Source organism: Aulonocara stuartgranti, assembly GCF_965226115.1.
Source record: "Aulonocara stuartgranti genome assembly, chromosome: 5".
Lineage (NCBI taxonomy): Eukaryota > Metazoa > Chordata > Actinopteri > Cichliformes > Cichlidae > Aulonocara > Aulonocara stuartgranti.
The window spans coordinates 32,122,221-32,144,487 of NC_138943.1; the positions used below are offsets into that span (position 1 = coordinate 32,122,221).

Consider the following 22,267-nt stretch of genomic DNA (forward strand, 5'->3'; position numbering starts at 1 on the left):
ACACTCAGCGGGATTCTTCTCACATCCACTGCAGATACTGATCATGCCAAGATCCAAAGAGCTCTCTAAGGCCCTCAGAAAAGGCTGCAAATGCCCATGAGATTTTATAAGATCTCAGAATATTTTGAAATAAATAACTTTAAGGAACTACTAGAGGTCAAGATTTCACAAGCGTGACCGTTTTCAGGACTGGTTGGTTGCCGCAACAAATTTAGCCCAATCGCAGACTATAAAAAGAAGTCTGCAACAATCCCAGAATCTCATTAGAGCATCTGCAGATAACTCCTACAGCTGATCTTGGTGGTGATTCATCTACAGTCACAAAGATATTTTTACAGAGTTCAACCACATGAGAGGTGCGCTTAAAAAAGAAAACACAGAAAAGAAACTGAGAAAAAAAACAGATTTGAAGTGAAAACAGCGGTGCATGCTTGAAAATCGTCAGACATATCGCAACTGGTAGGGAGGCACCTACAAGTTACTGCTGTGAACTGGGGCAGAGTTACAAGCTTCTGAAGCCAAGGGTGTATTTTATTTTTCAAACATCACATCATTTGATGTTTTTGACAAAGCAGTAGGTGCGATCAAAACGTTTTAGGATCATCTTCATAAAAATCAAGAACCTAGACTGAAATATATCGGCCCGGTCTCACAGTCAGGGTCACCTTCATGGGCACGTCCAGACGAATTCCAGCACCGCTGCTATTTTTAGGTCTTTTCCTGGAAGAACCGTTTTACCACCACAAACTGCAAACTTGTACAGAGAGGGAATATAAGGTGTGTGCTTAAAACCCACTCGAGTTTCATGTGGAGTTCATGGAAGCGCTGGTCTCCAGTTACGCATGAGCAGTTTTCAGTTTCCAAGCCAGAAGGCAGCACCATCACGTGAGGATGGAGACCAGGAGAATATTTGCGTGTATGTGTTGTATGAAATCATCCCTCAGGCCAAGACTATCAAGCAGATTTCTGCTGTAATATCCTGAAGCATTTAAGGAAGAACATGGGGTCATTGAGGCAGTGTGTGAGTGCATTGGAGTTTCTTGGCCACACCACTGCTACGTTCGCTCTCCTCCTGCTGGACTTGCCAGATTTGCCTCCCTGCAACTTTGTCTGCTTCTTGAAGATAAAAGGAAGCTGGAGGATTCTGAGGCAACGGAGGCGACACTGTGCAGAGGAACAAGTTAACAAGGAAGACGCTGGCTTTCCACAGGCACATCTAAAGATAGCACCAGCACTGAAAACAATGATCTTTAATGGCAGACTGGCCAATGTTTAAGTTTGGTATGGTTAATGACTTTTAGGCTTTTCTCACATTTAAAAATGTGTTCAAAGAGCCAACATTTTTTTTTTGTCCTTTCTCAAGAAATTCCAATCAACTCGATATTGCCACTCTTCAGAGTTTGTAGAGTGCTTTGTTCCCGTCACGTGAACAAACTAAGATCTGCTGACGTTTGCTCAAACGTGCATGAAAGGGTTTTTTTTAATGTCCAGTAAGTAAAAAAACTGAATAATCACTAGATCAGTAAGTAATGTAATGAAATCTGATTACTGACTTAAGGAAAAGCAATGTCGTGCATTTGCTGTAACATAAGCACTGCAACGTGACTACAATGCTTTGTAACCCCGAACACTATACAAAGGACACAGAACAGCCAGAAAATAGATAACTTTAACAATTTTATTTGTGAAAAACTACAAGCAAAATTCATAAATAGACATTTCTATTTGAAGCAGAGGAAAATGATCGGGTTAGCCTATAAGCGCAAAGTCGTGCACATGCCAGAAACATGTATTAGTTCAACATTATAAGCTAGACAAGGAGCTGTGATCTGCTGAAAATGCTGAGTACATTTCCACACCAGGAACATAATGTGACCATTTCACAAGGGAAAACAATGACACATCAGCTATAAGTTTAAAAAAAAGAAAAGAAAGAAAGAAAAGAAGAAAGAAAAAACTAAAACTGGATTAAACAAAGAATGGATTATTGTTCTCTCCCTACTTTTTTTTTTTTAATTTTTCTTTTAAACAGAGCAATAACTTTAAAAGCATTGTACAAGACATCGTTATAGGAAGAAATGAGTTTGTATAATACACGTAAGTGGAATTCACGGTTAAGCTTATACAGTCAGTAAACAAGCATTCTATATTTGGGTCTGACAAACAAAGCTAAAAAATGTAACCATCTTTACACAGTAAATTAAGGTTACTGGTCGCACACAAGAACAGAACTGCTTGCGCGGGAAGGAAACAGGAAACAAAAAAAAAAAAAGACTTCAGCTCCAATGCCAGTATTTATAGTGTTTGCTTTTGCACCTTTTTAAAATTCTATATACAAGCAATAATTCATATACTCAGCAAATGGCCCATTTGTCAATAATTTAACCATGAATCCTTTCTGTTGGGAGTACTCAGTCAAAGTGAATGTGGTTGCAGATAAGGCAGGTGAAAAGATGGCTTTTTAGGCCCATTTCTAACCGATTGCATTACAAAGCAGGGTTTCATTCTCTGTAAAAATTGGACAAAACATTTCCCCTCTGACCAGCAGTCCCACTTTTTTTTTAAAGTTCTATTCACATTGCTTTTCCTCACTTTGAACACTGATTCCATATTTGAATGCAATAAAGTACATAATTACATATTAACCATCGCTCAGAAGCAGAAAAAAATAAACACATCTCCTGGACTGACAACACACATGATTATCATCCCTACGTGTGACTCTGGAAAGCGTTTGAGTGTACACAGATCAAATCCTGCCCCTCACTTCCTAGGAGGGTTTTTTAGTTTTGGGGTGGAGGGGGGGTAAAGGAGGGGACGGTTACCTCTCGTAACCTGGCTTTTAGTTGCTCTGGGAGCGGCTCAGTTTGTGAGCTGGGGCCTCCGTTAGGGGAGCTGCATGTACAATGGTAGTCCAGCAGAGCGAAGAGGGGCTCGCTAAGGCCAAAGTCTTAAGACCCAGAGCTCTTCCCACGCCCACACTGCTTCTCACTGTGTGCACGACGAGGCAACATCCACCACTGCGTGTGGAGCTGTGGTTTTCCCTCGACTCCGCTCACAGCATGATGACCTCTGCCCCAATTTAGCCACGCACAAAGATGAGTGGACAATAAGAACACCATTTACATGGATTATATTAGTCTTTATTTAAACTGTTATTCATCTCACACATTAGATAATTGCATTTCAAATTGTTATTCATCTGTCTATGTATCATGTCATTATGAAATTCCTTTGGTCCTTCAATAAATAAAACTAAGATATCATATACACATTTATTCTTTATACAATTTCATACAGTTAAAAGGAAATTATGTTGGTCTAGTATCAGCTAAGGTGAACGTGAATTAAAACCCTTAAATAAGCCTTGCTGCATTAAAATTGAAAGAACAATTGTCTTCTATTTAACTACTGCAATATTGTTTTGCCTTCAATGACAGGAGTCTTAAATTAATACAAATAAAAACAAGTCAATTGAATTGTCAGTCTTTGTAAATTGTTCTCGTCTCTGCACTCTGTTTTCTGGGTGGACTTCAGGACCACAAAAAAAGAAAAGAAAGAAGGTGGAGGAGGAAAAATAAAATAAAATCGACTCACAACAGCTTGACACAACAGGTCTATTTTTACAGCTCGATATGGTTTTACCAAGTGGAACTGCTTTTAACCATCATTCAGTCACAACAGAAAATGCTCTGGCTCCTCACCAGCTGAGAGGACAGCTCTGCCTGCAGCCAGAAAACTCAATATTTAAGTACCAAATGCAGAAAAATATTGACAGCTTTTAGTGTTTTACACAACAGCCTACACTGTACAGTTAAAGACATAAGATACTGTATAAGAGATCTGCTATAGCATACTAAATCATAGACAATCTAGTTGAAAAAGTCAGGTGTCTGAACTTTAGGTGACCTTCTTCTGATGCACAATGACCTGTACAGAAAAAGTAGACGGACCTGGAGGTCCCGACAGTGTTCAGCGAGACAGTGTTGTTGAGAAAAGTGAATGAGAATTTGATTCATCAGCACTTTGTCACATTGAGCGAATGGGCAATCCCAGATCTGCAAAACCGCTTCACAGTGTATCTAGCACCAGTGTGTGTATGTGTGTGAGTGTATATGTGTGTTGTATCTGACGTGTGTGTGTGTTGTCCTATTGTTTTCAGACTGTAGTAAAAACACTGAAGGAACGATCGATCTGCAGAGCTACACAGCAAAGCTTCAACATAAAAAGGAGAATATCAAAGTATACAGGTGCAACAGGTAATAAATAAAGGTAATAATAGTTTTAAAGTTATTAAAAAAAGTGGTGGTTATTGTGCCCAGCGGAGAATTCTTCTTTACAAAAACAAAACAAAACAAACAAACAAAAAAAAAGTTGACTTGGCCTCACATCCACGTACAAATATAAAACAATACATACAAGTGTCTGGATGCTACTGGGGAGGGGGCTGAGGGGAAGGAATGAGGGTGTTATTCCGTGTAGGCCACCTCTCCTCGCCTGTGCCACAGGTGTAACCACGAGGGATATTCGCCAAGCGGGGGGCGCTTGTTTTCCGTAAAAGATGGCACCTCACTGTTCCTCTTAGCATCCAGGGGAGATCGTGGAATGAAGGCGGGTCGGCGATGGGAAAAGGTGAAATCCCTCCCCCTGTGGGATCCATAGTGTCCAGAAACATGGGGAAAGGGGGGAGCGGTGCAAGGGTGGGTCATAGGTGGTGGAGGATGGCAGCGGGACCTCAGAACGATTCGTCATGCCCCACAGAGAGATCCCCTTTTGGGGTGGAGGCGCGTGACGAGCCCTTGTCCATGCTCTCGGAACCGGAGCTCTGGTGCTGCTGTTCGGAGCCCGCGCTGGATGTGACGGTGGATGAAGATGTGGAGGAGGAGCGGGTCTTCTCCTTAAAGTCTGTTATGATCACCGTGACGTTCCCTACGGTGATAGCCAACTGCTGGGCAGTACTCCGGTCAATGTTCTTCAGTTTGGGCCTGAGGAGAAGAGAAGGAGAAAAACTAAATATTAGTAGTCACAATTGCCAACTACAACATGTGCATCTCAGCAACAACAATGGGAGGCTTCCAGCACTGTGGGGGTGGTTACACTAAATTGCTCAATTCATCGGGTGACACATGCACAGTCAGAACAAGTGCATCAAAAGTAAGAGTGGGCGTTTAGTGTAAAAGATCATTTGTGAATCAGCTGAGCTTTCCCACTAACCTTGTGCTAGATGAGTTTCTCTGACCAGAACTACTGCATAGTCATACAAGTTAAACCACGTGCTCTGTGAAACACATGCAGAGCAGGGGAGTGGGCTACGCACCTGGAAATGTGAGAGTTCTTGTTGGTCTTGGTTGCTGATTTGCCAGACTGTATGCTGTGTTTGTCACTGGGTGAACTCTGATGGCTGTCAGATTTGGGTCTGGAGGAAAACAAACGCACACAAGTGAGGATTGATATCAGCACCACTGCAGGCATGCAGAAACATGCGCTGTGATTCGTACGCTGACCTGGTCTTTTTGCTGCTGGGCTTCTTCGTCAGAGCTGGGCTGATCTCCTTCTCTCTGTCGGGTTTGTCTTTGATTGGCTGCTCCTTGTCGCTCTTTTCCTTCTCAGGAGTGTCTCCCTCTGGCCTCACTCTCTCTGGACGTTCGACCTGTGGGCGTCCTTCTCCGTTGGCTCGCTCTCCTTCACCCTCCGGGCGCTCCTTGTCTATGCGCTCGCTCCTCTCTCTCCGCTCCTTCTTGGGTGGGGGAGGCATCGGGTATTGCTGAGCCACCTGCTGGGCAACCAGCTGGGAGTTGATCCGGGGTTTCCTGTGGAGGAGATCCAAGGCACAAACATGGATTAGCCTTGTAGTAGAGCTGTGAACTGACTTTGGCCACAGACCAACGTGGTCATGCTACAGCTGACGAAGAGAAGCGACTGAACGTGGAGGTCAGCGGGGGGGAAGGCTTGTTGCTCCCAGCTGCTGCACAGGCAGGTTTGTGCAGCCGCTTCCTGGCGGAGCAGCTCTATTTTAGGACTAATCTCATTAGCTCACGGTCATAATAAAATGAATGCACAGGATCACAAGGTGGGACATTTGCAGCACGTCACTTAGGTCCTCTAATCTGATTACTGTAGGGTTGGCCCAATTTGTCACAGATTGAGATTCAGCTGGACGTGGTATTGCTGCTCCCTCTCAGTGAGCTCACCAGCAACCACAGAGCCCTTTTTTTTATAACTCATTTGAAAACACAAATAATCACAAACCGCAATCTGACTGAGCATTCTTATTCAGCAGAGACAATAAACACAAGGAAGATAAATGTCACAAGCAACTTCTAATTAACCAGAGAGGGAGGTTCACATAAAACAATTTGTTCCTGAAAACATCTTTTCTGTGGTCTCACGCCACAGAACTGCTGAATAGGGAAGTTGCGAGGTAACCCAAAGTCGGAGGGACTGAGCCAAAACACACACCTGCTGCATGATGAACATCAGCTGACAGCATCTGGGGGAGGGGGGGGGGGGGGGGGGGCACTCGGGGGAGAGGGAAAGATGCCTGTAGTCTTCCAGAGACTCAGCAGAGACCAAACCGCAGCCAGCAACATGGATAATCACAAGCCAGCACTGGGCAAGCGTGGTGAGGAGTAAACCACAAGTACGATCACACACACACAAACATGCACTCGAAAAGCTTAGCGTGCAAACAAACAGCCGGGCACAGCTTAATGGCTGCTCAGGGGCCCTTTCAACAGGAACAAGTTCTACTAGTTAGATGTGTATACCCAACCTTTCCAAAACCATTTCTAATCTTGGCAGGAAGTTTCTTTCTTTCTTTCTTTCTTTCTTTCTTTCTTTCTTTCTTTCTTTCTTTCTTTCTTCTTTTTTTGCAACAATACTCCAGCAGAGCAGAAGGCAGCCCTCATCCCTTGACCTCTGACTGCTTTAGTAAACCTGTGGTCACGGAGTGAGGCTTGAAAGTTGTAGAAACTCTGCTGGTCCAAGTATCAGTCCAGACAAACAAGGGTTACTGCTGGAAAATGAAGCTGTAGTGTGTCAGACTGTTTTAAGTGGCTTGCAGTAGAGAGTGGTTTTCAGACAGCAGCTTAAGTGGCAGGCCTCAGTGTTTCAATTTAGCAACATCATATTGCCACTCCTGTTACTCTTGTTTCTGCACTTAAATCCTCGCACATCTTTCACAATTGAATCTCCGCTCTCCAAGTCTCCCAACCTTTTAGTGGCCCGCTGCTTATAAACTCAGAGCTGTGTCCATCTTTTCTGTTTTTTTTCTGCTGATTCGCTCCCAATCCTCAACTGCTCCATCAAGCTCGTTTATTCTCCTCCTGCTGTGAACTATTACAGAGTGAGAAGGAGAGGGTGGGGACCCGCAGCTGATCAGAAGACAATCAATTGGGGTATAATAGAGCATCATGTTGTAATGCTTGCACTACATTTCAATCAATACAGCAGCTGTGCTGAATGCTGATGAGCCCTGGGCTGTTGATCCAGGATCCATTAGCTGCTGTGGTTCTCTGGAGCCCGTTTTCTTTCCCCTCCTACCTGCTGCCCCTGTGTGTGGCCTCGTTTTGGGAGTGTTCTGTGGGTGAAAATTAAAGCTGGGAGAAATCTCATCTTTATAATTGCCAACCCTATCCTATTCCCATCAAAGAGATCCCAATTCCACTTTAATTTGGAGTAATTACTTCCTGTGCTGAGTATGAGGTCCTAATTGGAAAAGCCAAACTAAACTCAGCAAAGCTTTTAAATACAAAGTGATGAATTTAGTAACTACAGTAATGGACTGGATGTTGTGTGTCACATCTCCAAGGAGATAAAGCGTAATGTTCGATGACATTAACATGAATTCCTGACATAGGATTTTCCTTGTCCTGTCTCGATGGTTCTCTCTATGGGAATTCAACAGATCTCTGGACCTCATTCAGTATCATCATCATGCTGGAAATATGCACAGCTAACAAAATATGAGAACGTATTGAAGGTTTTAAATCTACTTCTTTAACCCACCGCCACGAGTAAACAGACAGGATCCAACAGGACCAGATATCATTCTTTGTGGCAGCCAGTGCTGTGAGTCAAGGAGGTGGTGAATGAGTGAGTGACTGATAAGCCCATTGCAGAATTGATGCCCTGGTCAGAGCTTGAGATTTGTGTCGACAGCACTGGTGGCAGCAGAAGCCGTCCTGCTGGTTAGCCGGTGATTCAGTGCCAGCTGTAAGTCAGCCATGAGCTGTTGCTGGCATGACAGAGCCACTGCTCTCTTTACCCCATTATTTATTCACTGACCATACATCGTGACTTTGCACACTGCTGCTCTGTGGCTCATTAACACGCCGCTCTGCATGACACTACGGTGTGTGCTACTGGATTTCATGAAATAATAGAGGCCCTGAAAAAGTCTCCTGCTTAAAAACCATTACGGTTCATTACTGAATTATTCCACATTGTTGAACATGGGAGTGTACTAATTAAACTACAACACCGCTAAAATTACTTTTACAAGTGAATATCCAAATCAAATAAGAAGCATCTATATAGCACAAAGGAAAATGGATACTGGGAGTAGGACCAAAAGTAAACCCCAGGGTCCAATTGCAGAAATTGCTCCAACCTCCCACTGCTGCCAATATATTCCTGGTAAAGTGTGTGTGTGTGGGTGCGTAGGTGTCAAGTGTGTAAAGCCTGCTGTTGAATCATTTCCCACTGTGAGGGCTTACAGCATATTACCTCCCCTTCACACAACAATAGGCTGTGATTGACAGCTCCTCCCATGCGTGTCTCCAAATTCCACAGACCGGGGGGGAGGGAGGAATGGGGAGCCTCCCTCTACGGGATGCCCTGAAATAACTATCATCATGCTTAAAAGCTCCTAATTCAGTCAGACTGACACCCATAGTTAGACTGCTCCACTCAGCCTGAACTGTCACAGAGGCAGACACACCTCTGCTCAGCTGGTGCTCTCACTGGTCAGAAGCAGCCGATACTTGCCAGCCAGGAGCAAAAGCTGAGGCTGCTATTTCAGAGGCAACTCTTTCTACAGAAACTAAAAACAATGAGCCTGAGCACTTCACAGAGAGAGACTAATGAAGAGAGGGAATGAGCGATGGAGAGTGCGATATACAGACGGACACAGAGAGTGAGAGAGAGAAGGAGGAAAGCCCTCATTAACACAGCTCTTTTATTTGAAGTGCTGTGGAGGACAAGCAATTATTTCCTGCCAAACTGAGTGAAAGCAGCGGCAGACAGCTGAGCGAAGAGGAGAGAGAGAGTGAGACAACTAAGAGACAACAGAGTTCTTTGGCCAAGGCCAGCCCGCTAAAGAGCCAGGCTATTAAACGTCACCCACTCCCTCATTCAGATATCAGCGCAGCAACAATGGGGGCTTCCTTTTCTTCAGTGATCTACAAAGTTGTTCTGCAACTTGAATCCTGCATACATTCATGGCCAACCTGAGTTTCTCCACTCACAGCTGAAAGACTAGAGAGCCTCAGCCTGGAGCACATGTTTCAGATCCTGCATCTGAGAATGTCACGGGCTTTTAACATCTCGATCAATGGAAATCACACCTTATTTTTAAGTAATCGATTGTCCCACTCTGTTAACCTCATTATTCTAAATGATTCACAAACACAATTAAGAGGCTGATATTTGCTACACGTTAAATCATATTATTCTAGTTATTTTATACATAAATGATAATAGACCCAGAACTAACAAGATGTCGAATGCACATCTTTATGTGCTTTTATAAAAATAAAAACTACATCAACTGGTTATCCCAGCACTATAACCACAGAGTAATAACCAACAGGCTTCATGTCCTGAGCAACAAATTCCAATAATCATCCTGTGACATCACCTTCACGTTTTGATGGGAGAGGAGGCTTCGAACTAGTATGGTTTGAGGATAGCTGCTGCAGCCAAAGCATATTCAAATATGTAAATTACAGGATGTTCACACTCAAAGTAGATGAGTTAGTATACAGGTTTCTGATGATATGACTGTAGCATGCAAATTGCTTGCAAAGTTTTATTCATTAGTTTATTTTTTTTTTTAGACAACCCCTTTTAACAAAATGCAGCCACACTGACAGGAAAAAAAAAAAAATCTTGTGCTCCTCCCAAAATGAAAAGTAACACAATCATCCTGCAAGGCTCCATCCATTTTATTCTTGTGAAAATGAGAAGGACAACTGTCTGACTAATAACAGCTTATGACAGCATACTGCCAAGTAATCAACCCCAAGACCTGGAAATTATAGCCCTACTGATGCTCTACATGCACACATATTTCTCAGCAGTTCCTTTATGCTTGGATCTTTCTGTAGACTCAGTGTTTGCCACCCCTGACTAGAGTAAGCACAGGCCAAGAGGTGACAGTGCTGCCATGAATGTGGTTACTATAAGATGGTGATTTGTCTGCACAGTTTCTCAGTCTGTTGTTTAATGCTCGTCAGTCTCTCTAGACTTTCTATGACAAGCAGCTCATGGGACCTGCCTACTAAACTGTTTGGTCTAACTGCTAATAAGATTTTCTCTGAAATGATGCGTAAAGTGGTATCTTCATGTCTAAGGTGATAAGGTGAAAAAAAGTCATAATTCCTGTGGATTGCATGTTATTCATCTATAGCACATCCCACCATTATATTTAAGGAAAGTTAAAGCAAATTCAAACATAAAATCTATCAGCAAGATTTTTTTTATTTTAATGAACTGTCACTTTGTTTGGCTGGAAAGAATTTACTTTAACTAGCAAATAATTCCTTCAGGCAAAAAAGAAAAAAAAAAAACATTTACAAAAATGTGTAATAAATAAGTAAAAGTACAGGGCGACAGCTTCAGATGTCAGAACAAAACCCAAAGACGTTCACTGCTTAGCACTTATTAAAGTCACCTCATGCTTTATAGTGTTCTTGTTCCGCACAGCTGCCCCCATTGAGCACTGCATGGTACCACATGAACCAGAACCCAACCTGCTACAGGTTAAGACGGGAACTGCAACTCACAGCAAATCTTTCAGAGGTTCTGAAGCAGTGAAGTTTTCAGTAACCAGACAGAGACCGACTGAAGAGGCAGCTGACTAAACACTGATCAGAAAATCTATGCAATCACTAAAAATGGCATTTTCAGTCTAAATAATCACAAGATCTGTCACCAATTGCAAAATATGTAGTTTTCCTTAGTTGCTGTAGTAAATCCAACTGTTGGATCACGCATCCCTGGAAGGCTATTCCAGTGAAGTTTCACAAAGAACGTGACTTTTGACCTTACAGATTTATCAAAAACATGACAGTATCATTTATCAGCAGAAACTGGAAGTGGGCGGCACCTCCCTGCCTGCGAGTACAAGTGAACCTTGGTGCCAAGAACACCTCTCTCAAGGCGTTTCTGAGATATTGCATTGACAAGAATGATCAGCAACCTGAAAAATAATGCCTTCGGCTCACGACACTCTTGCATAAATATGTGAAAGTGGGACACTGAATATAATTTGATTCCTTTTAATATAGCTTCATAGCCCACCATGGTAAAGAATGTGTGAGAAACACTGGCCTTAACTGACCCAAATACAGTACGTACCTTATTTAATGTGAATTTAAATTGAGAAATTACATATACAAATTCCACTGAAGTGCAGAGCTTAGGCTCCCAGTGATGAAATTTTGCACCTGAAGAGACTGGAGCAGTGCTGTCACCTCCAGCCATCCATGGGTAAAGTAATGTGTGTAAGTGAGTGTGCTGCAGAGGCCGAAGCACCTCAAGAAGAGCCTGGGGCTATAGCACTTCTCAAATCATTCTCACTGCCCACCAGAAGCATTAAGCATTCAGCCCTTCATCTGCTCCTTCCACTCAGGATTTTGAGGGCTTAATGTTCGAATCACTTCTTCACTTCTTGTCTCTACCACAAACATCTTAAGAAAAAGCAAGCAGCCAGAAATAGTATTTTTCCCAGTGGTAGCTACCATATAATGCCATATCATGTCAGTTAAACTACAGGCTGCAAACAATCACAAGGAACTCTGATTCAACAACCCACTTGTTTTTCAGTCAGCTTTGACTTGACTCTAGCTTGTGTGTGTGTACACAAGCAAGTGTTCAGATTTGAACATGACTGAATACAGTGAATACCTGTTTTTATTCAGTTTACTTAAAACTACTTTTCAGTTCAACTACTTTTAAATTTCACACTTTGTGTTGGCACATAAAGCATAACTAGTTTTGTTTGATTATATTAGAAAAATAAACACAGAGAAGACAATAAAAAGGGAGGAATAAAACGTTCCTGCAGAACACTGTGATAACTGTTAATAACATGAACACACAAAGAACTGCCCAACATTATTTAGCTAGTGCAATGATATTTTACAGCCTGCAGCTACAATCTGAAATTACACGAAGAGCAGTAGATATGAAATGTTAATTATTGATAGTTAAGCTGGAACATACAGACTTTGCAAACAAATTCTACACAACCCATTAATCTAAATTTTAAAAGCCTCTGATTCACAACTAGGAGATAAATTAGCACAAAAGCCCAATTAGACATGCATTAAGAATAAGGCTGCCTGTTTTTGGCAAAAAAACATAAATGGTATGATATAGCACAATTTTTCATAAACTTAAAATTCAGGCAGTTACTGATGTTTAAACAATTCTCTAAATATAATTAAAATGAAAAGTAAATGAATGGATTATGGTTGCAGAGAGCTTTAGTCCTGGATTAGCAGGTCTTTTTGACAGTAAAGAGCATCTCCTAAGGGCAACTGCCTATCCCACCCAATCTGCTTCTGTTATGGGGAGTCTTGAGGGTAAAGACAGGAATGATGAGAATCCCAGGCTACAAAAGGCTTGTGTTCCTCAGGAGACCTGCACTGTAGCCATGGGGCAAGAGAAAGAGATGAGCCGGCAGCCAACTGCTGCGCACCGCTTAAACTGGACTGCATGAGAGACCCTGAGCGATCCAGACACAAAGACAGCTGCAGGCAGCTACAAATCCTTCCTCGGGTTCAGCTACGAAACCCTGAGAGTTTTACTTCCTCTAGACTCATCTTGTTAACTTTCAGTCAGCCTGACTCAAGCTGTAAATAGAGTACGTTTAGGCTTTTAAGTAGGGGGCAAAGTACACCTCTGTGAAGGAAAGGCATGCACTTGATTTATAACAAGGAAAAAATCAAAAGAGCTTTGCAGAAGAAGAAAATCTGTTACTTGGAAAATCAGAGCAACAGATCAGCGTTTTTTTTCTAGTTTCTTTTAAATTTAATCTATAGCTTAAATTAAAATCAGATTTCTCACCTTACTGAAAACTTTAAAAGTGTCCTGTATTTTCTTTTGCTATAAATACCTGAAGATTTGCCGTTTTCTGTGTATATACACACATATATATGTGTACACACAGTGAAACAAAGAATGCTTTTATTGTGGGTCTGGTCTCAGTTTCAGAACCACAGACATTACCCCCCTAGTTTCTATGAATTAAAAAAATAATCTACTCATGGTCCTCTGTGGATTTGCCACTGTGTTTCTATCAAATTTTATTAGGTGTTCTATATAGACATTGGGTTTCTTGAAAGCACTGACACCTTCATCCTCATACAACAATAGAACAACAAGAAATGACATTCTGAGAAGAATTCACTGAAATCACTCCAAGATGTCTCAACTTTTCTCCAACAAGTGTTTTGCACCATGCTGACTGCTGTGGGCATGCATTTCTGCTTCTCCCAACAGCCCAAAGAGAGTCTGTATACCTTTATGTGTGTTTTAAAAGATAATATAATGGACAAATTTAAAGCACAGAAGTCTAATATGTGCAAATAATGCTTTATCTTCACTTTAACTAGCCTTTCCATGACTGACCTTTCAGGCTATGAACAGCGAGGCATCAAGCAGACTGACAGCAAGACATTGCAAAAGCACTGAGCACATATGAGCTTCCTCCATCAGCAGCACTGTCACATTACCCTGTATCACTCATTTGTTTTCCTCTCCACCACCTCTCAATCATTCTCTCTTTGCTCTTTTCCCCACTTCCTCGTCACTTTCTCCTCGTCCATTATCCCCCTCCCATCCTCTATAAATCCTGCAGCCTTTTAACTACGTCTCTTCCTCACCTCACCTCTCTTCTGTTGCTTTGCCACGACTGTTACCCGTCAACTGGATCACTGTATCATTACTGCTGTCCTATCATATTCTTACCCATTCACTTTAGAGAAAACACAGCCTGGTTTGGAATTTCCTGAGGAAAAAAAAAATCACTGCGCTGCCAAAGGGGACACAACACCTTCACAGCAGGCTTGTGTTCTCCTTGTGTTCTACAAAGGGAACAACAGTTATCAAGCAAACAAAAACAAGATGTGAGGGAAACCCGACATCAAGAGGGCAAAGGTTCTGCCAAGCACGGCAGCCAGGACTCTTTCTGCAGGATTTATTATGCACTATAACCCGTGGCTTGGCAAGACCAAACAATCAACAAGATCAAACCACTAGTAAGGCAGTCGATTCCTAATTCGCTCTCAAACTCGTAAAATTTTGCTGTTCTCTTCCCATGGATGAATAGTGGTGCTAGTGGAAATGGAATAGGCTGTCCAGTCTTTCCCTCCCTGGGAAATGATGCGCTTCACTCTACTTTATCCCCCGGAGACTCTTGGCTCAGTGAGCACATCCCCCTTACAGCCAAACCCCCTCTCTCTTAATACACACACATAAATGTCCAGACATAACGCTCCCCTTCTGTCCCTTTACTGGTCCATTTCTCTCCTGTCCTCTCCTTACTTACACTTAACAACTCCCCCTCTCTTTGTCCTCACATGCTTTCATTCCTGTATTTTCAGAGGACTCCTCGCTCCCTCACTGTCACAGTCATTTGCGTGCCTCGTCTTTTTCCTGAATGGGAGGAGCCCCTGGATTCAACAGCTCTCTCAACATTTCTCCGTTTTGTCAGATTGCCAAATTGGCTATTGTATTTAATCACTCACACTGCCAAATCCCATGAAGTAATTAAGAACTTTTAAATCCGGCAATTAACATGTAAAGATTAGGGCTACCCGCTCATGCTCAGGGCTTTGGTGCAGATGCTGATAATGCTGGATAAGCAAAAGCAGTTTCCTCTGAGTGGGGGCTGCAGTGGGGGCTTGTGCGAGGGAGTGCGGATATAAATTGAGCGCCCTCTTATGTAATTCCATTATTCCAGACAATCTGCCTTAATGTGACAGTGCGAAAATCCACGTTTTATAATAACCATTTCGTCATAGCATAAGACAGACAAAACACACACAGAGACACATGCAAACGCACTGACATAATTATACTATGTGTGTATAACATATACATATACAAACACTGATGGACTTTCCTCATTTTTTAACCCTATATTAAGATTTTAGAGCTAGATATCATTTATATTCCAGCCACTCTGAATCTCCTTGAGGACAATAACTGAGAACATTTGACTTAAATGCAGCATGTTTGCAACAGTCATAAGACACAAGACGAGGTAACATGAAATGCAGCTGACTGGAGAGAATTAGCTTGTTTTCACTTAGAGCCTCACTTGTAAATGTGTGTGTGGGGGTGTGTCATATTTTTAGCTAAATCAAATTAAAAGAAAACAGGAGTGTTCAAAAGAGTTTACATTTTAGGCTAAATACCTGGCTACTAGACTCAAAGATATGTTTTACTTGGAACGCATCACAAAGGATGAAATTTTTAATTACAGTGCTATACTTTCTTTACTTTCATGCTTTAACTTGTCCATCTGCAGTCGCTGCGTTTTAACTAGACTTAACCCAAGTTGAATATTTTCTTTTAAAATGATTCATTAGAGTTTGAGAATTAACTTGTAAGACCTTTGAAAACTACTTTTAAAGGTTCAGGTTCTGCCGCCTTGCTTGAGTCTACGCATCAAATAAGCTGCACATTTGCATTTAAGCTTTTTTAAACCAAAACGCAGTACTGCATTTTGCTTACGTGTCAGAGACACCCATTTATCCTGTTTTATACAAAGCAGAGATGAAAGCTGCTTGAAATGGTTGACTACAGAGTGGAGATAACAGCGCAGCAGTCAGAGACTGAGGTACCTCAAGACTTCCTGTGATCTCCACCATCAATCAACTTTAGAGGGCTCCTAATGGTTTCTCTCTAGGCCCCGGGGCTGCCAGAGGTTCATACCAAACACAACCACAAAGCAAACTGATGCACAGCAACACAGTGTCACATTCACACAGTGATCAGGTTCAGATGCCAGAAACATTTAAATATGATAGCGGCCACCACAAGGGATGCTAATGCAAGACCTACTCCAATTACCAAAGGAGCGGGCACTGAATGCAGAGGCTGAACACCCGGGCTGTTTGGACTTGTAGATTAGCAGAAGGTCAGGTGCAAAAGCAGGGGTGCTTTTTGTTTAAGAGTCAAGAGTGGCAGAGGGTACATTTAGCCTACTTGGGTATCATGTTTCAACACTGAGCTGAACTGGGTCAACAGGTTCGAGTACTCGACTGGGGAAGACGGGGCCTCTCCCTGCATGCTGATGCCACAGTCTTGCTCTTGTTAATGCACATTTTTGTCTCCATTAGCATGAATCACAGGTGAATATCTCACAGCTAACTACGTTTCCTTTCGCTGTCAGGGGACAAAGTGTGATTCAGGTCACCATCTCCAAATCTGCAAGACCCATGTCACTTGTGTGTCTCCCATCAACACCAGAGGGGTGTATAACGAAACATGATTGACACGGCCAGGATTTTTTGTATTAGCCGGTTCAACGAAACCGTAAAACCACATGTGCAATAACATGTATCACAACAGTGACTAATAACTTTGTTAACCCAGGCACTCTTCTTCACTGTCTGTGGGTGCTCACATTAATGGGGCTGTCTTATGCGTCATTTACTCGTCCACAGAAGTAACACAAAATGGATCAACTATGCGTATTGAACAGATTTATAATGAATAGCCTACACCCCCCCCCCAAAAAAAAATGGCAAAAGCCAAGCCAACACTGGTACTGCAAGTAAGGAAAGAAGGCAACAGAGCAGAAAAAAATATTAATACGTAAATATATTTATATCTTCACTCAGTGCACTGTCAGTGCTGGATTTTAATTTGTGATTTGACAGCTGCACATTAGAGCTCTGGCACTTTCAAACTGACACATTTAAACATCAGTGCATTCAGCTCTAACACGGTCTTATAGCTGAATGTTAAGAGATGTAGAAATCACTAAGGTTTTTTTTTTTGCCAGATCGTAGCTAAATAATTTAAAGTGATTTATAAATCCTGCTGATAAATAGCCTATAAACAAACTGATTAATTTCTAATCTGTGTTTTATGAGCTGTAATTCCTGCAGTGTAAAATGGACTTGGCAGCAAATTAAAAATCTACGTAAACACATATATTATCTCTGAATTTTACACTGAAACTCTGAATATAACCTGCATTGGACCAGGTTGCATGCTCAGCATAAGTTGCTATGGTGATCTAAGCAGGCAAAAGGAGAAACACGTGCATGACACTGAAAACTCCCAACATCGATACTGCTTTGTAGTACAGCCCTCTGGTGTCTGGCTTCGTGCACACTGTGAGGATAGGATGCATCAAATTCAACAGAATGAATTTTTCTGATACTGGATTCCCAGACCCCCCAGACTCAATACGTAACTAGGAAATAGATACTTTGTTAGCTGGTTACTACCTGTTGTACCCAAACATATTCAATAACAGAGAGTTTTGTGACTGACCAGATGTTGATGGCCAGGACACAGAAAAGGAACTCTATATCGTGGAAGGAGTGAAAAGAACCAGCTTATGCACAATCACCCTGCGCAGAACAAGCTTTTTCAAACTTGCTTTAAAACACAATCATGTCACACTGACTGAATAAATCAATACCCAGCTTCGCTCATCTTGTAGCAAACACAAACCGGCGATCCAAATCAAACTTCAGCAGCGAGGAGCTCTAATTAGCAAACACGTGTGTCCTCATGCATAAACACACATCCAAAGTAGAGCCCCAGATAAAAGCAGCAAGACAAACATCCACACACAGCCTTAAGTGTAAATCATTTAGCTGAGAGCATTTTGCTTCGTCCCGAGCTTTGCCGGAATACATCAAACAGTGAAGAAAAAGATGGCTAATTAGTACTCATTAGAATAAGAGGCAGCCCCACAACTACACAGCTGCATTAATCAAAGGTTAACTATTCAGATCAAACAGGAATGTGTGACAACCACACCGATGATGTCATGCGCTTTACCAAATAGAGAAAACTGGACTGTTGCCAAATCTTGGTAAATGGGGATGGAACAGGAAGGCTATGACACACTCGTCTCCGCTTCCTGCTTTCATACAGCGTGCTCAGCCTACATCATCAGCTGTGGTCTTAAACTACACGCTGCTGGGAAAAAAAAAGATCAGGGGGGAGGGGAGACTTACAATTAAGATCGGGCTCAATCTTTTGGATTCTCAGCAAACCAGTCTAGTGTTTTCTCCCCATATGTGCCAGGAGTGTCAGACAAGCCGCTTATGGTAAACCACAGCTGTAAAGGTTAGAATGCGAGGGAACTTGTCAACAAACCCACAAATGACTCATCTGTCTCTCCATTACCACCATGCGACTGGTGACATTAGCACACAAACACAGGTCACGGCACACGCAACTTATCATCAAAAACATTCCCCAGAACAGAAAGAGTAGGCGTGAGTATACACAAAAACGAAAGGGAATCCCGTCAAGAAATTCAAGTTACACAATGATTTCATCTCAGTTTCCCATAAAACAATGCCTTCTGCTGACATCACAGATTTTATTCTGAGTTAAACTTAGGGGAAATGTCTGGAACAGTCACACAAACCCGTTACTATAAATGTTGACATTCATCTAGAGCAATATCTGAGAGCAGATTAAGGAGAAATAAAACAAGTTTGACTTCTGGTTAATAATTTACATATTTTAGACTGACAAATATGATTTTCAAGACACAAGGCCATGCTTTGAAATCAGAGTGCCTTAAACTACTTGGCACAGGCAGTAAAAAAAAAGTCTGTTAAGACTTTTGAAATGCCAAAAATTCATGTTTAGTTTGCATCCAAACGCCAATCATAACCACAAAAATAAACTTCCCATCAGTCTCAGGCTCAATAAATCCGACTGTATGAGTGTTAAATGACAATCTGCAATCCTACAGGTAGGTGAAAGGCGCGCAGACACATTCACCTTGTTTGACTCGATGGGGGGTTAACAAGGGAAAAAAACAAAATACAGCTCCTTCGATGTTGTGGATGCATCGTAGCTGTACAGCTATCATCAAGGACGGTCCCTCTTCCCCACCCCACCCCCTTTGGCTAGTGAAGCACGCAGCCTACCTAGACGGATGCATTAAAAAAAAACGCGAAATACAATGTTTAGCACGCATAAGACGAGAAACTACAGATAATCCAGACAGCAGCGGGATGTGTTTGCAAAGACTGTCCATCAACAAGTCCCCATTCACTCACGGACAAATAGGCTGTCGATCAAAGTTGTCATTCCCATAAATTGCGATGCAATGCTGCTGCAGCCAGGCAAGGCAAGGCAAGGGGGGGAGGAGGGGGAGACGAGACGCTCAGACGAGTGGGAGAGCGAGGGAGAACGAGAGCTACGTTACCTTGTGGATGTGCCCTTCCTCACATCGCAGATGCTGCATTTGAAAGCCTCGGCGGTGTTCCTGAAGGTACAGACGCTACAGTCCCAGTAGCCGTCATCAGCGGTTTGTTTGGCTTGTCTTTTTGGCCTTACAAACGACACAAATGTTAAGGTCAAGTTAGTTTCTGAAATACCACAGATATAATTCACGAATAAACAAGAAAGGGGATTGTGACAAACAGAGCGCGTTGTGTAATAAACGAGCTCCTCAGCAAAGCCCGGGGCATGGTGGTGTTGTCATTAATATTGGGTTCGAGTCCCGGCAGTTAGAGCTCCTTGGTTCATAAATCTCCACAGCGGCGGAGCGAGCGACTATCCACAACGTCCGATTGAATCGCCAGCTAGGCTAGCGGGCAGGCAAGCACTGCTAAAAATTTCGGCATCGAAGCTTAGCATGTCGGCTAACAAAACCAATATCAAATAATGCCCATTTCGACATTGACCCTGCAAAAGGCTTCGTCGAGACGCAAGAGCGTTTCAGGGAATGCCAGGCGTATCCTCGGAAAAAATTCCCTTTGTCTGTTAACTGACTGGGCTGTAAAGCAGCGAGTAGCCGCCATAGTGACTGCACTATTCTAGCTAGCTGTGGCATACCAACTGAAAAAGGGAGAAACGATCCCTGTGTGAGAGAAACGCATCCAAATATCGAGCCCAAAACGCGCAAAACAAGTCGAAATCGACAGCGAGCGGTCGCATTACCTGGTAGGGCTCTTTTTGTCACCCATGGTGAAGAACAGTCCTCGAAAATAAGAAGAAAAAGGGCCTCCTTTAATTGTCAGTGAGTGTAGTATGGTCCTGGTAGAGCCGCTGTTGAAGCTGTTGGCAGACAGGCTCCACTCAGTGCTGGCTCGAGGCACGGCACAGCGACTGACTGCACTTCAGCACGTGACCAGCAAACAGCCAATCACATCTTCCATGGGTTTAAAAGTCTGGCTTGGATATTTAGTAGCTATTTTAATAACTACTACAGATATTTGACAGACCGCTCCTTTACCCACACACATACATATCTACAGATTGCAGCGTTGCAGCGCTGATACAGCTTGCAACTCTTGTGATTAAACAAACATACACAGAACTTGTAAAGCGCATTAAAAGCGCTTCAGAAGTTAAATGAGGAAAGAAACAATACAGGGAAACAATAAAGAAACGGAAAGAAACGTTACACTGAAGCTATTCACAGAAAAAAACATATATATACACGACATAGGTTTGCCAAATAGACAAATGTGTGTTTTTTCTTTTTTCTTTTCTTTAATCATGTCAACAATTTGATATTTGCTCCATTTCAATCAGTTTTCACCTTCACCAGGACTGCTTGCTGTTATCTGAATGAAGAAGCCCAGGTACGTGCAGGTGAATCTCCATGGGCACGCAAACATCATCACGTAATTAAGCCCTACACTTAAACTCTATAAAAAGTGTTTTCACATACATTATGTCCACTTAAATATGCACTGTTTGTCACAAAAAGCAATGCTCTTGCATTTAAAATACATCCACTGTGAATAGCCACATTTGATCATTCAGTCTCATGGACCGTATTACTCCTCATCAGAAAATGCCTAAGTGGGAAAGTTACTGTTTACTCATGCAGGCACAAGTAACTCTCTGGGTCTCCTGACTGATTCTAAACTATACAAAGACACAGAATCCTTATACAAGAGAAACTTTTATCCACTGTACCCTCCCGGCTCTAACAGGCTGCATCCTGGAATGTGCTGGAGCAAGTAGTGCACCTCTTGCGCGCCTCCACTCTGCCCAGGACAAGGCTCTCTGTGGGGGAGGCCAAGCGTGAATCATGTAGGCTCATTAGCTGCTCTCCACGACTCCAGGTCCTATTGTGAATCCCTCGCCTTTTCTGTTTGGAGTGAATATCCATTCCTCCACGTTAGTTTGCCCTCCGCCCAGTGATTACCTCTGCTTAGCTCATAGCATGCTGCTCTAATTGAGCTTCATCACGGTGGCCTACTGATAACTACAATTCAGTCAAAACAACATTACGCATTGCCTCGCTGCTTCTGTAATGAGTTCCTGGAAAAAAACTGTTTTTTTTTTGTTTGTTTGTTTTAACTTGCAAGTTATACACCGCTCACTCGCACAGAGTGTAGTGAGTCGAGTTCATTTGTATTCACTGTATGATTCCTTGGAGCAACGTTTTTCTTTTTTTGGGGGGGAAAGACCACAACATTTGTGCAGGCCCAGCTAATTTATTGATACAACACAGATGAAGAGCATCTGTGACAATGACAATAAAGAATATTCATTCATTCATTAACAGAACATCTGGCCTGAAGGTGAGAGAAGTGCTCTTATGATGCAGATTCTTCCCTCCCTACCTGAAGGAGATTAGGAATCTGGAGAACTGGTGCCAGAGGAACAACCTCCTTCTAAACGTCAGTAAGACAAAGGAGCTGATAGTGGACTTCAGCACTAAGCAGGAGAGGAACTACCAGACCCCCGTCATCAACGAGTGCCCAGTGGAGAGAGTGGACAGCTTCAAATACCTCGGAGTTCACATCACGCAGGACCTGTCATGGTCCTGTCACATCAACACCGTGGTGAAAAAGGCCCGACAGCGTCT

At 42.6% G+C, this 22,267-nt stretch overlaps 1 protein-coding gene across 1 annotated transcript; it reads right to left on the reverse strand.

Annotated features, from left to right (window-relative positions):
- Window positions 1-1,664: 1,664 nt before the first annotated feature.
- On the reverse strand, window positions 1,665-20,568 carry rybpb (RING1 and YY1 binding protein b). The gene is made up of 5 exons (XM_082534692.1): window positions 20,383-20,568; window positions 19,646-19,771; window positions 5,505-5,810; window positions 5,318-5,416; window positions 1,665-4,985 (listed from the first exon to the last, which is right to left on the reverse strand). Exons 1-5 carry the CDS (start codon window positions 20,406-20,408, stop codon window positions 4,736-4,738), a joined length of 807 nt encoding a protein of 268 aa, XP_082390818.1. The 5' UTR covers window positions 20,409-20,568; the 3' UTR covers window positions 1,665-4,735.
- Between the last annotated feature and the right edge of the window lie 1,699 nt (window positions 20,569-22,267).